The sequence below is a fragment of the Bos taurus genome, chromosome 29 (assembly GCF_002263795.3).
Source record: "Bos taurus isolate L1 Dominette 01449 registration number 42190680 breed Hereford chromosome 29, ARS-UCD2.0, whole genome shotgun sequence".
NCBI lineage: Eukaryota > Metazoa > Chordata > Mammalia > Artiodactyla > Bovidae > Bos > Bos taurus.
The window spans coordinates 27977845-27992150 of NC_037356.1; the positions used below are offsets into that span (position 1 = coordinate 27977845).

The window sequence follows — 14306 nt, forward strand, 5'->3', positions numbered from 1 at the left end:
TCATCTCTAAGTGTTTTTTCTTTGTGTGTTATTTTCTTATGGGCAGTAATCCTGAACTTCTGATGGTCTGCTAGAACTGGAGGTAATAATTGTAGTGACTGATATCAAGTATGGGGTCATGTTTTCCTGTTTTATGTTATTAGATGATTGTGGGAGAAAATAATTCTCAGTGCTGTCTAGGGTTTTCCAATCAGCCCTGCACTAAGTAAATTATGTTCACTTTGTACTGTTCTGTAAAGCCCTTTGATTTATGGTAATGGTATATTCCAGGTGGATTTTTCCACATTTCAAGAGGTAGAAATTGAGTAGAAGGGGATATGCAAGATATTTTCAATCTATTGTTGCTACCTACTTTTTCTCCGTTTTAATAAATTGAAAAATATTCAAAAAATCTTAGCTATTTCTGATAGTAATTATTATGAAGCAAACAATTTAACCACCAATAACTTAACATATAAAGTTTACAAAGGCAATGCAGATTTTCTTGTCTTCATACCACATCCTAAAGATTCAAAGACTCTTACACTTAGATAAGAAATATAGTTAGCGCCAGAATTACTATTCTTATAGAAATCATTTATTAATAATGTTATTATTCTTATAGGAATCAAATGACACCATACATTTTGAAGTGCTACAGTTAGAAACTAGGTTACAAAATTTTTTAAATACTATATGCCGATACACATGTAAGTATATATACACTGATAAGATGTAAAAAGACAGTCTAGACTGTTGTTAGTCTCCAAGGAACAGGAAAATAGCATTGTATTTTTGCTTCTTAGTGTTTCTGATTTCTTACAATGCACATTTAATGCCTTGATAATTTATTTAAAAATCTGAAATTGTTAATAAAATTTGTCATTTATGTCCAGAAATTCAATAGATTAAGTTTACTAAATAATAACAAAGTGCTGCACACAAGCAACATAGTTTACTGAAAACAAAATAGACTAGAAGTCAGAAGTCCAAAGTTTCATAACCAGTTTTGTGCTTGTAAATTTAACTTTTAAAGGCTAAGTTTCCTAGAAAATAGGAAAATAATGCAATATTCTTTTTTATTAGCTATGCACAATCTAACACACCAAGGATCAAGCATGTTCAACCACATCATTGCTTAGAGCTCTAGGTGTGCAGGTTTATAAGGCTCCACGCTTGGGCCAAGGGAAGAGCTCATGATCAGAAGAAAGCAGTTTCAGTTCCAAGTCCTTGATAATTAGGAAGCCTCAGGAAAATCACTTCTGTCTGGCATTTCAGTTTCCTCCATATGAACACAGGAATGAAAATTCAACTCTAGACATATTTTTCCTTATACACAAAACTTGTGGGAGGAGTTAATGAGATTGACTTTTGACTAGCATTACATAAAAGTTAGTAGCTGTAAAAGTGAGCAAAGAAAATAGTGCAAATTTAGGGTTTTAGCTTAAGAAATATTTATTTCAGAAAAGGGATATCTATAGCAATGATGATCCATGATTCTTATAGCCATGTGTATAATGCGTGTACTTTGTCAATAAGGAGATAATGGCTTATTATGATCTGAAAATAAAAACAACAACAATAGTAAGAGTAACTATTGAACCCTACTCTAGACCTGCTGTCCCCAATCTTTCTGATATCAGGGAATAGTTCTGTGGAAGACAATTTTTCCACGGACCCGAGCAGCAGGGGTATGGTTTCAGGATAATTCAAGGACGTTACCTTTATTGTGCACTTTAATATTATTACATCAGGTCCACCTCAGATCCTGAGGCATTAGATCCCAGAGGCTGAGGTCCCTTGCTCTAGACGATGCTACATGCCAGGACTGAGGCCTCAGCACAGATGGATTAATTGAGAACCTCTGTAGACCACAAAGAATTCCAGACACCTATTGACACATCACATTTTTATGGAGCTGGCTTTTTGAAAAATATTTTCTAACTATGTATTATCCAATATTATTTTTACAAACACCTTAGGAATTGATATCACTAATTTCACATTTCAGATGCAGAAACTGACTTGTAATTCAGTGATACTGTTGTAACTACCATATCACCCTGACACTAAATCTGTTTGAGACAAGTTTTCATCTGTTCACAATTGGTGAATATTTAGGACTTCCATAGACCACAGGGAAGTTTCATTTCAGAAGCAAACTACGTCTCCAACTAAAAATATGAATTCTACTGCTTGTTATCTACAGGATTGAGCTTCTCAGACTTGAACCTGCATCAGCCTCACCTGGAGACAGTGTGGTACACAGATCAGTGGACCCCAACCCAGAGTTATTGACTTGGGAGGTCTGGGGTGAGGCCAGAGAATCTGCATCTCCAATGTCTTCAGGCGATGCAAGCAATGCTGGTAAGGGACTAGACTTTAAGACCCACTGCTCTAGGATATTTCAGAGACATGAATACGGTAAAAGTTCTGGATCTTGTTCCATTTTTCTTCTCATCTCTATGACCTTTGAAATACCCAAGGTCTAGTCTTCCTCCCAAAACAAAGAGTAGGATGAGGGAACATTCATCAGAAAGGATATCAGGATCCCTTTGCTGGTCCCAAATGCTCAAAACTAGCTTCACCAAGCAGTGCAAGAAGCAGCCTTTCAGGTAGTTCTCTCCCATCCTCGCAGGGCCCCCAACCAGAGGAAAATGGCTACAGAAAATCACTCTACAGTGACAGAGTTCATTCTTCAGGGTTTGACAGATCGGCCAGAGCTTCAGCTCCCACTTTTCTTCCTCTTCCTTGGGATCTACTTGGTTACCATGATAGGGAACCTGGGCGTGATAACACTGATTTGTCTGAATGCCCACCTTCACACCCCCATGTACTACTTCCTCAGCAACCTGTCCTTTGTGGATCTCTGCTACTCCTCTGTCATTACCCCTAAGATGCTGGTGAACTTTGTGTCAGCGAAGAACATCATCTCCTATGCAGGGTGCATGGCCCAGCTCTACTTCTTCCTGGTGTTTGTCATTGCTGAGTGTTACATGCTGACAGTGATGGCCTATGACCGCTATGTTGCCATCTGCAGACCTTTGCTTTACAACATCAACATGTCTCATCAAGTCTGCTCCCTTCTGGTAGCTGGGGTCTATGCCATAGGGTTCATTGGTTCAACTATAGAGACTGGCCTCATGTTGAAACAGTCCTACTGTGAAGGCCTCATCAGTTATTACTTCTGTGAAATCCTCCCCCTCATGAAGCTAACATGCTCTAGCACCTACCATGTTGAGATGACAGTCTTCATTTTTGCTGTATTCAACTTCATAGTCACCAGTTCAACAGTCCTAATTTCCTATGCCTTCATCCTGTCCAGTATCCTCTGCATCAGTACCACAGAGGGAAGGTCCAAAGCCTTCAGCACATGCAGCTCACACTTTGCAGCCGTGGGGATTTTCTATGGAACAACCGCCTTCATGTACTTGAAACCCTCCACGGCCAGTTCCCTGGCCCAGGAGAATGTGGCCTCCGTGTTCTACACCACAGTGATCCCCATGCTGAACCCCCTGATCTACAGCTTGAGGAATAAGGAGGTAAAGGTGGCCATCCAGAAAACTCTGAGGGTAAAATCCTTTTGATACAAATGTTATGATTCTTTCTCAGTTTTAAAAATAACTTGTTATGAATCCCAGAGGGGAGCACTCCAAATGCTCACCTACTTGGGTTTGGAAACAGTCCCTTCTCTGCATGACTGGGTGACTGCTCTTGCCTCCTTCCCTCTTCCTTCCCACCTTCTGTTTCCTCCCACTTCTGTTTGAAGCCAGCTGGTGTTAAGTTGGATGAAGCACAAGCTGGAATCAAGATTGCTGGGAGAAATATCAATAACCTCAGATATGCAGATGAAACCACCCTTATGGCAGAAAGTGAAGAGAAACTAAAAAGCCTCTTGATGAAAGTGAAAGAGGAGAGTGAAAAAGCTGGCTTAAAACTCTACATGCGAAAAACTGAGATCATGGCAACCAGTCCCATCACTTCCTGGCAAATCGATGAGGAAACAATGGAAACAGTAACAGATTTTATTTGAGGGGTGGGGGGCTCCAAAATCACTGCAGATGGTGACTGCAGCCATGAAGTTAAAAGATGCTTGCTCCTTGGAAGAAAAGCTATGACCAACCTAGACAGCATATTAAAAAGCAGAGACATTACTTTGCCAAAAAAGGTCCATCTAGTCAAAGCTATGGGTTTTCCAGTGGTCATGTATGGATGTGAGAGTTAGACTATGAAGAAAGCTGAGCGCCAAAGAATTCATGCTTTTGAACTGGGGTGTTGGAGAAGACTCTTGATATTCCCTTGAGCTGAAAGGAGATCAAACCAGTCAATCCTCAAAGAAATCAGTTCTGAATATTCATTGGAAGGACTGATGCTGAAGCTGAAACTCCAATACTTTGGCCACCTGATGTGAAGAACCGACTCCTTGGAACAGATTCTGATGCTGGAAGAGATTGCAGGCAGGAGGAGATGGGGATGACAGAGGATGAGATGATTGGATGGCATCACTGACTTGATGGACATGAGTTTGAGCAAGCTTTGGGAATTGGTGATGGACAGGGAAGCCTGCATGCTGCAGTCCATGGGGTCACCAAGAGTCAGACATGATTAAGTGACTGAACTACTGACTGATGTTAAGTTCATCTTTTCTCTCATTGAGAAGCATTTTCTCTATTCTGACCCTTTGGCAAACTCTATTCTCTTAATTGTAATTTAATATATGTTTTAAAACAGTGGCTACTGGGATGGGGGGTGGACATGACAGCCAGGGGATTAAGCTCACAACTATTATATATAAAATAAAGAAGGAATAAGGATGTATGGTACAGCACAGGGAAATAAACCAATTAGTTTATGGTGACTTGGAAGCAACCTAGATGTCCATCAGCAGATGAATGGATAAGAAAGCTGTGGTACATATACACAATGGAGTATTACTCAGCCATTAAAAAGAATACATTTGAATCAGTTCTAATGAGGTGGATGAAACTGGAGTCTATTATACAGAGTGAAGTAAGCCAGAAAGAAAAACACCAATACAGTATACTAACTCATATATATGGAATTTAGAAAGATGGTAACGACAACCCTGTATGCGAGACAGCAAAAGAGACACAGATGTGTAGAACAGTCTTTTGGACTCTGTGGACGGGGGGGGATGATTTGGGGGAATGTCATGGAAACATGTATAATATCATATAAGAAATGAATCACCAGTCCAGGTTCAATACAGGATCCTTGGGGCTGGTGCACTGGGATGACCAGGAGGGATGGTACGGGGAGGGAGGTGGGAGGAGGGTTCAGGATGGGGAACACGTGTACGCCCATGGCGGATTCATCTTGATGTGTGGCAGAGCCAATACAATATTGTAAGGAAATTAGCCTCCAGTTAAAATAAATAAATTTAAATTAAACAAAAAAAAGTGGCCACAAAGAAAGAAAGAGAAAAAAAAAGTGTATTAACTATAAAAATACTGAATAACTTTGTTGCATGTCTGAAAGTAATAGAATATTGTAAATCAACTACCTTTCAATTAAAAATTAAACTTTTATCATTGAATTTTAGAGTCATTCACTGTTTAATTACCTTCTGTGTAGAAAACATTGCTCAACCCAGTTCCTACTTATTTGCGTTTGCATGGGTGTGTGCTAAGATGATTCAGTGGTGTCCAACTCGGTGTGACCCTATGGAGCATAGCCTACTGGGCTCCTTTGTCCATGGCAAGAATACTGAAATGGGTTGCCATGCCCTCCTCCAGGGAATCTTCCCAGCCCTGCTATAGAACCCATGTCTTTTTAGGTCTCCTGCATTGGTAGGTGGGTTCTTTATCACTGGCTCCACCTGGGAGGCCATATTTGCACTTGGGGAGTACACAAAGCAGAGAGCAATGAAATTGAGAGGCACCAAGAAGTAATATTTAGAGCTTTCTCATCTAGACTTCCTCGTCCGTTTTCTTTGACTTCTCCCTACTTTTTTCCACCCAAGAACTTCTACCTCATCCTTTTATGACTTTTTAGTCATGATAATAATAATGCCACCCACTACCATGTTTGGGGGCATCTACTCTGAGCCACACAGCTCTTCTAAATGCTTTGTATGCCTTATTTCAATTACACTTCACAATAGTTAAGTACCACTGTTTTCCCCATTTCACTGTGGAATTTGATGTAGTAAATTGCTCAAGGTCACACAGCTGATAAACAAAGACTTGAGAACTCAAATCCAAGTCTAAGTGACTCTGTAACCCACACTCTTGGCTCTCAGTCATCTTGCCCTTTGCTTTATGCTGTTGTTCCCTCTGAACAGCAATTAACCCTGCCCTAATTGTGCTCTTCCAATCTCAAATGTCTCCTATAATCACTTCCTCAGATTCTCACCTTTCATCTTCCCTAATTTCTTCACATTTATCAGCAACTTCTTTTTATAACTAAGGAAAGTTTACACTAGAGTGACCAACTCAGCAGTTCACCAGACACTTTACCAGTTTTAACTCTGGAAGCCTCCACCCTGGGAAACCCTTCTGTTCCAAAAAACCAGGATGACTGGTCACCAGATTACATGCTGTTACAACTCTCTTCCCCTGCTTAATTAACTCAGAGATCTACCATCTACCTCAGCCAGTAAATGCAGTGGCCTTGAGACAAAGTTTCTCCCCACTCCTCTTGCTTTATTCCAATATCAAGGATACGTTTTAGACTTAGCAGCCTGATATGGTGCATAAGATTAATAGATACTTCTTGTTATTTCTAGCTAATTCTGGTATTCTCTTGTATCTATCAGTGATTTATTATCAGAAATGGACCTCCAGTATTCTCAAGCAGAAAGGCAGTGAATAAAGGAATAACTTGCTTACAGTTTAACTAATGACTAAACAAAGGGTGAGGCTCCCTCCTAAGTGACTTCATGTTAGATCTGACCCAAAGCTGCCACTATGACCACTGCCATCATGTAAAATGGCCCTCATACTCACAAAATTGCTAATAAATAACTGAGCTCTGGGATACAGAATCACCTGGAAACTTGTTAAAGATGCAAATTTGAGGTTTCTGCTGCCAATACTCAATACATAAAGAAGCCCCCGTCCACAGTCACAGCTTGCCCCATCCACCTCACACCTCTTCTGTCCCACTCCACAAGCACTCCATCCATACCTTGACACACAGCCATTCCCTGGCCATCCTTTGCTCTGGGGGTGAACAGCCAGCTGTGTGGTCTGCCTCTAGGGGATGGGACTTGGGAAGAGACCTGCTGCTGCTAAGTCGCTTCAGTCGTGTCTGACTCTGTGCAACCCCAGAGATGGCAGCCCACCAGGCTCCCCCGTCCCTGGGATTCTCCAGGCAAGAACACTGGAGTGGGTTGCCATGTCCTTCTCCAGTGCGTGAAAGTGAAAAGTGAAAGTGAAGTCGCTCAGTCGTGTCCAACTCTTAGCGACCCCATGGACTGGCAGCCCACCAGGCTCCTCCATCCATGGGATTTTCCAGGCAAATGTACTGGAGTGGGGTGCCATTGCCTTCTCCAGGGAAGAGACCTAGTGAATTATAAAAGTTCTTATATGACCTGAATACAAGTCCTTTGATATTGAACATCTTCCCCTCTCTGTGTCTTGTCTTTTCACTTCTTCAATAGTCTATTTCTGAGAATAGAAGTTTTCATTCTTAAGCCCAGTTGTCATTTCTGGTCTTTTATGGTGGGTACTTTTGCGCTTATTCTAAAATCCCTTAGCCTATACCAACATCATGAAATTTTTCATTTTTCTTCAGAAGTTTTAAAATGTTTGCTTTTACCCTTAAATCAATTATCTATTTAATTATAACCTTTTAATATGAAAAAAATTTAATATATACAGAGTAAAGAGAAGAGTTGTCTAAACATCCATATACCCAACAGCCAGCTCAACAATTATCCACATTTTGTTCTTCTTTGATTATCTCTATGTCCACCCACCAAATATTAGTATATTTTAACCATTGCATCTTCAAATATTTTTTGTTTATTCTCTTCCTTCCTGGACTCTAATGACACAGTTGTTTAGACCACTTGAAATTGTTCTACATGTTACTGAGGTTGTTTGCTGTTTTTCTGTGTGGTTTAGTTTAATAGTTGCTCTTTCAATAATCTTTTCTTCTTCAATGTCTAACCTCCCGTTGCATGTGTGTGTGCTAAGTCACTTCAGTCATGTCTGACTCTGCGACCCCTATGGACTGTAACCTGTCAGGCTCCTCTGTCCATGGGAGTCTCCAAGCAAGAATATTGGAGTGGGCTTCCATTTCCTTATCCAGGGAGAATGGGCATCATCAAAAACAATCTACAAACAATAAATGCTGGAGATGGTGTGGAGACAAGGGTACCCTTCTACACTGTTGATGGGAATGTAAACTGGTGCAACCACTATGGAAAACAGTATGGAGATTCCTTAAAAAACTAAAAATAGAGTTACCATATTGCCCAACAATCCCATTTTTTTAATATAAATTTATTTATTTTAATTGGAGGTTAATTACTTTAAAATATTGTATTGGTTTTGTATACCTGTGGCAGATTCATGTTGATGTATGGCAAAAGCAACAATCCCATTTTTGAGTATATATCTGGAGAAAAACATAATTTGAAAAGATACATGCACTCCAGCATTCATTGTAGCACTATTTACAACAGCCAGGACATGGAAGCAACCCAAATATCCATCGACAGAGGAATGGATAAAGAATGTGTGGTACATATATACAATGGAATATTACTCAGTCATCAAAAAGAATTAAATAGTACCATTTGCAGCAACATGGATAGACTAGAGATTATCATACTAAATTAAGTAGGTGAGACAGAGAAAGACAAATAACATGTTATCACTCATATGTGGAATCTTAGAAAAGAGTACAAATGAACTTATCTATAAAACAGAAATAGAGTTACAGATATAGAAAACAAAATGGTTATCAGTGGGTGGTGGAAGAAGGTATAAATTGGGAGACTGGGATTGACATATATACACTCAGTTCAGTTCAGTCGCTCAGTCATGTCCGACTCTTTGCGACCCCAAGAACTGCAGCACGCCAGGCCTCCCTGTCCATCACCAACTCCCAGAGTTTACCCAAACTCATGTCCATTGAGTCGGCGATGCCATCCAACCATCTCATCATCTGTCTTCCCCTTCTCCCCTTGCCTTCAATCTTTCCAAAAATCAGGGTCTTTTCAAAGGAGTCAGCTCTTTGTATCAGGTGGCCAAAGTATTGGAGTTTCAGCTTCAACATCAGGCCTTCCAATGAACACCCAGGACTGATCTCCTTTAGAATGAACTGGTTGGATCTCCTTGCAGTCCAAGGGACTCGCAAGAGTCTTCTCTAACACCACAGTTCAAAAGCATCAATTCTTCTGTACTCAGCTTTCTTTACAGTCCAACTCTCACATCCATACATGACCACTGGAAAAACCAGAGCCTTGACTAGATGGGCCCTTGTTGGCAAAGTAATGTCTCTGCTTTTTTAAAATGCTATCTAGGTTGGTCATAACTTTCCTTCCAAGGAGTAAGCATCTTTTAATTTAATGGCTGCAATCACCATCTGAAGTGATTTTGGAGCCCAGAAAAATAAAGTCAGCCACTGTTTCCACTCTTTCCCCATCTATTTGCCATGAAGTGATGGGACCAGATGCCATGATCTTAGTTTTCTGAATGTTGAGCTTTAAGCCAACTTTTTCACTCTCCGCTTTCACTTTCATCAAGAGACTCTTTCATTCTTCTCCACTTTCTGCCGTAAGGATGGCGTCATCTGCATATCTGAGGTTACTGATATTTCTCCCAGCAATCTTGATTCCAGCTTGTGCTTCTTCCAGCCCAGCGTTTCTCATGATGTACTCTGCATATAAGTTAAATAAGCAGGGTGACAATATACAGCCTTGATGTACTCCTTTTCCTATTTGGAACCAGTCTGTTGTTCCATGTCCAGTTCTAACTGTTGCTTCCTGACCTGCATACAGGTTTCTCAAGAGACAGGTCAGGTGGTCTGGTATTCCCACCTCTTTCAGAATTTTCCACAGTTTATTGTGATCCACACAGTCAAAGGCTTTGGCATAGTCAATAAAGCAGAAATAGATGTTTTTTCTGAAACTCTCCTGCTTTTTCGATGATCCAGTGGATGTTGGCAATTTTGAGAAATGCAAATTAAAACTGCAATGAGATATCACCTCACACCAGTCAGAATGGCCATCATCAAAAAGTCTATGAACAATGAATGCCAGAGAGGGCAGGGAGAAAAGGCAACGCTCTTGAACTGTTGGAGGGAATGTAAATTGATACAGCCACTATGGAAGATGGTATGGAGATTCCTTAAAAAACTAGGAATAAAACCACTACATGACCCAGCAATCCCACTCCTAGGCATCTACTCTGAGGAAACCAAACTTGAAACAGATACATGTACCCCATTGTTCACTGCAGCACAATTTATAATAGCTAGAAAATGGAAGCAACCTAGATGTCCATTGACAGATGAATGGATAAAGAAGTTGTTGTACATATGCATGGTGGAATAACACTCAGCCATGAAAAGGAATGCATTTGAGTCCGTTTTGATGAGATGGATGAACCTAGAACCTATTATACAGAGTGAAGTGAGTCAGGAAGAGAAAGATAAATACCATACTCAAACACATATATATGGAATCTATAAGAATGGTACTGAAGAACTAGGGCAGCAGGGAGAAAAAGACATGGAGAATAGACTCATGGACATGTGGAGAGGGGAGGAGAGGGGTGAGATGCATGGAGAGAGTAACATGGAAAGTTATATTACCATATGTAAATAGATAGCCAATGGGAATTTGCTGTATGGCTCAGGAAACTCAAACAGGGGCTCTGTAGAAACCTAAATGGGTGGAATGGGGAGGGAGATGGGAAGAAGGTTCAAAACGGAGAGGTTATATGTATAACTATGGATGATTCGTGTTGAGGTTTGACAGAAAACAACAAAATTCTGTAAAGTAATTATCCATCAATAAAAAAAAAAAAAAGAATACTAGAGTGGTTGTGATTTCCTCCTCCAGAGGATCTTCCTGATGCAGGTATCAAATAGACAAGTCTTATGTATCCTTAACTGTAAGTTTAGTTCAGTCGCTCAGTCATGTCCGACTCTCTGAGACCCCAAGGACTACAGCATTCCAGGCTTCCCTGTTCATCATCAACTCCTGGAACTTGCTCAAACTCAAGTCCGTTGAGTTGGTGATGCCATCCAACCATTTTATCCTCTGTCATCCCCTTCTTCTCCTGTCTTCAATCTTTCCCAGCATCAGGGTCTTTTCCAAAGAGTCACTTCTTTTACTGTGAGTGGAGTTACAGTTCACTAACTGTAGGTGGAGTATACTACAAAAAACATCGAAAAAGTATGTTCTATATCCAAAACTAATATAATATTGTATATCAATTACACCTCAATAAAACATTAAACTTTCAACAGTGAGTTTGAAATTCACATTTTTATTAATTTCTATGTATAAAAACATCTATTTCTGCTTTATTGACTATGCCAAAGCCTTTGACTGTGTGGATCACAATAAACTGTGGAAAATTCTGAAAGAGATGGGAATACCAGACCACCTGATCTGCCTCTTGAGAAATTTGTATGCAGGTCAGGAAGCAACAGTTAGAAGTAGACGTGGAAAAACAGACTGGTTCCAAATCGGAAAAGGAGTACGTCAAGGCTGCATATTGTCACCCTGCTTATTTAACTTATATGCAGAGTACATCATGAGAAATGCTGGACTGGAAGAAACACAAACTGGAATCAAGATTTCCGGGAGAAATATCAATAACCTCAGATATGCAGATGACACCACCCTTATGGCAGAAAGTGGAGAGGAACTAAAAAGCCTCTTGATGAAAGTGAAAGTGGAGAGTGAAAAAGTTGGCTTAAAGCTCAACATTCAGAAAATGAAGATCATGGCATCCGGTCCCATCACTTCATGGGAAATAGACAGGGAAACAGTGGAAACAGTGTCAGACTATTTTTCTGGGCTCCGAAATCACTGCAGATGGTAACTGCAGCCATGAAATTAAAAGACACTTACTCCTTGGAAGGAAAGTTATGACCAACCTAGATACCATATTCAAAAGCAGAGACATTACTTTGCCAACTAGGGTTCATCTAGTCAAGGTTATGGTTTTTCCTGTGGTCATGTATGGATGTGAGAGTTGGACTGTGAAGAAGGCTGAGCGCCGAAGAATTGATGCTTTTGAACTGTGGTGTTGGAGAAGACTCTTGTGAGTCCCTTGGACTGCAAGGAGATCCAACCAGTCTACTCTGAAGATCAGCCCTGGGATTTCTTTGGAAGGAATGATGCTAAGGCTGAAACCCCAGTACTTTGGCCACCTCATGCGAAGAGTTGACTCCTTGGAAAAGACTCTGATGCTGGGAGAGATTGGGGGCAGGAGGAGAAGGGGACGACAGAGGATGAGATGGCTGGATGGCATCACTGACTCGATGGACGTGAGTCTGAGTGAACTCCGGGAGTTGGTGATGGACAGGGAGGCCTGGCGTGCTGCGGTTCATGGGGTCGCAAAGAGTCGGACATGACTGAGAGACTGATCTGATCTGATATGATGTATAAAATATTACTTAATTTACAATCTACTTTTTGCACTTGGGGATACACAAGCCAGAGAGAGGTAGAATGAAAGTCTCCAGCAAGTGATGTCCAGAAACTTCCTCATCTAAACATCTCTCTCTTCTCTCCTTCACTCCTCTCTAATGATCTCTATGTAAGGACTCCTACTTGATCCCTTCATGTAACTGAGTAACAATAATAATGATATCAGCCACTAACATGTTTTTCAATGTTTACCTGAGCCCTCAAACTCTTCTAATATTTTATATGTATTACTTCAATTACACCTCACAACAGTTAAATACTACTGTTTTCCTCATTTCACTATGGAAATGCAATTTAGTAACTTGCTGAAGGTCACACATCTGGTGAACAAAGACACTGGGAATCTAGCCCAAGTCTAAGTGACTTTGGAGCCCACACTCTTCACTCTCAAATGTCCCCTTTGTTTAACCTGGCACCTTCTTTGAACAGTCAATCACACCTGCCAGAATTGTACTCTTCCAATTTCAAATGCCTCCTAAAGTCAGTTCCTCAGATCTCCACCGTTTATCATCTGCCCTAGGCTCCCCATGTTTATAGGCAACTTCTTCAGAATAAATAAGGAAACAGAGTGACCAGCTCACCAGGTTTCCTGGCACTTCACCATGTTTCACACTGGAAGCCCTACCTGGGGAAACCACTCAGACCTAGACAAACCAGGATGATTGGTCATCCAGATTATAAATTGCTGCCAAATCGCTTTCTGCTTAATTAACTCTGAGATCTACTGCCAAGGTTGCTCAGTAAATCCAGTGGCAATAGGACAAACTTTCCCCCCACTCCCCTTTCTTTGTAACAATATCAAGCATACGTGTTTCAGACTCAGCAGCCTGACACGGTGCCGTGGATGTGTAACATTTTCTCATGTCTAGCGATTTTTTGGTATTCTGTTTTATCAATCACTGACTTATAATGATAAACATATAACTCTACTTTTCTGCAGCAAAAAGGGAATAAATACAGTGAATGACTTGGTTAGAGTTGATTTAATGACTAAAGAAAGTGTGAGGATGCCCGCAAAGAGACTTCAAAATTGATGTGACTCCCAGCTGCTATTGTGACCACTGCCACTACAAATAAAGACTCTCATAAAAGCCACTCAAAAATCAGTAAACAACTAAACCCTGGGATCAAACATCACCTGGAACATTGTTAATATGCAAATTTGGGATCCCTGTTTCACATCTACAAAGTTTCCTTTGTTGTGCAGAAGCTTTTAAGGTTAATTAGGTCCCATTTGTTTATTTTTGCTTTTATTTCCAATATTCTGGGAGGTGGGTCATAGAGGATCCTGCTGTGATGTATGTCGGAGAGTGTTTTGCCTATGTTCTCCTCTAGGAGTTTTATAGTTTCTGGTCTTACGTTGAGATCTTTAATCCATTTTGAGTTTATTTTTGTGTATGGTGTTAGAAAGTGTTCTAGTTTCATTCTTTTACAAGTGATTGACCAGTTTTCCCAGCACCACTTGTTAAAGAGATTGTCTTTAATCCATTGTATATTCTTGCCTCCTTTGTCAAAGTAACTTTGTGTTTCCTGTCTAGAGAATATCCTTTAGTATTTGTTGGAGAGCTAGTTTGGTGGTGCAGAATTCTCTCAGCTTTTGCTTGTCTGAAAAGCTTTTGATTTCTCCTTCATACTTGAATGAAATCCTTGCTGGGTACAATAATCTGGGCTGTAGGTTATTTTCTTT

At 40.4% G+C, this 14306-nt stretch overlaps 1 protein-coding gene across 1 annotated transcript; it reads left to right on the forward strand.

Moving 5' to 3' along the window:
* Positions 1–2636: 2636 nt before the first annotated feature.
* Positions 2637–3566, forward strand: OR8A1G (olfactory receptor family 8 subfamily A member 1G). The gene has a single exon (NM_001389806.1). It carries the CDS (start codon positions 2637–2639, stop codon positions 3564–3566), a length of 930 nt encoding a protein of 309 aa, NP_001376735.1.
* The last annotated feature ends 10740 nt before the right edge of the window (positions 3567–14306 follow it).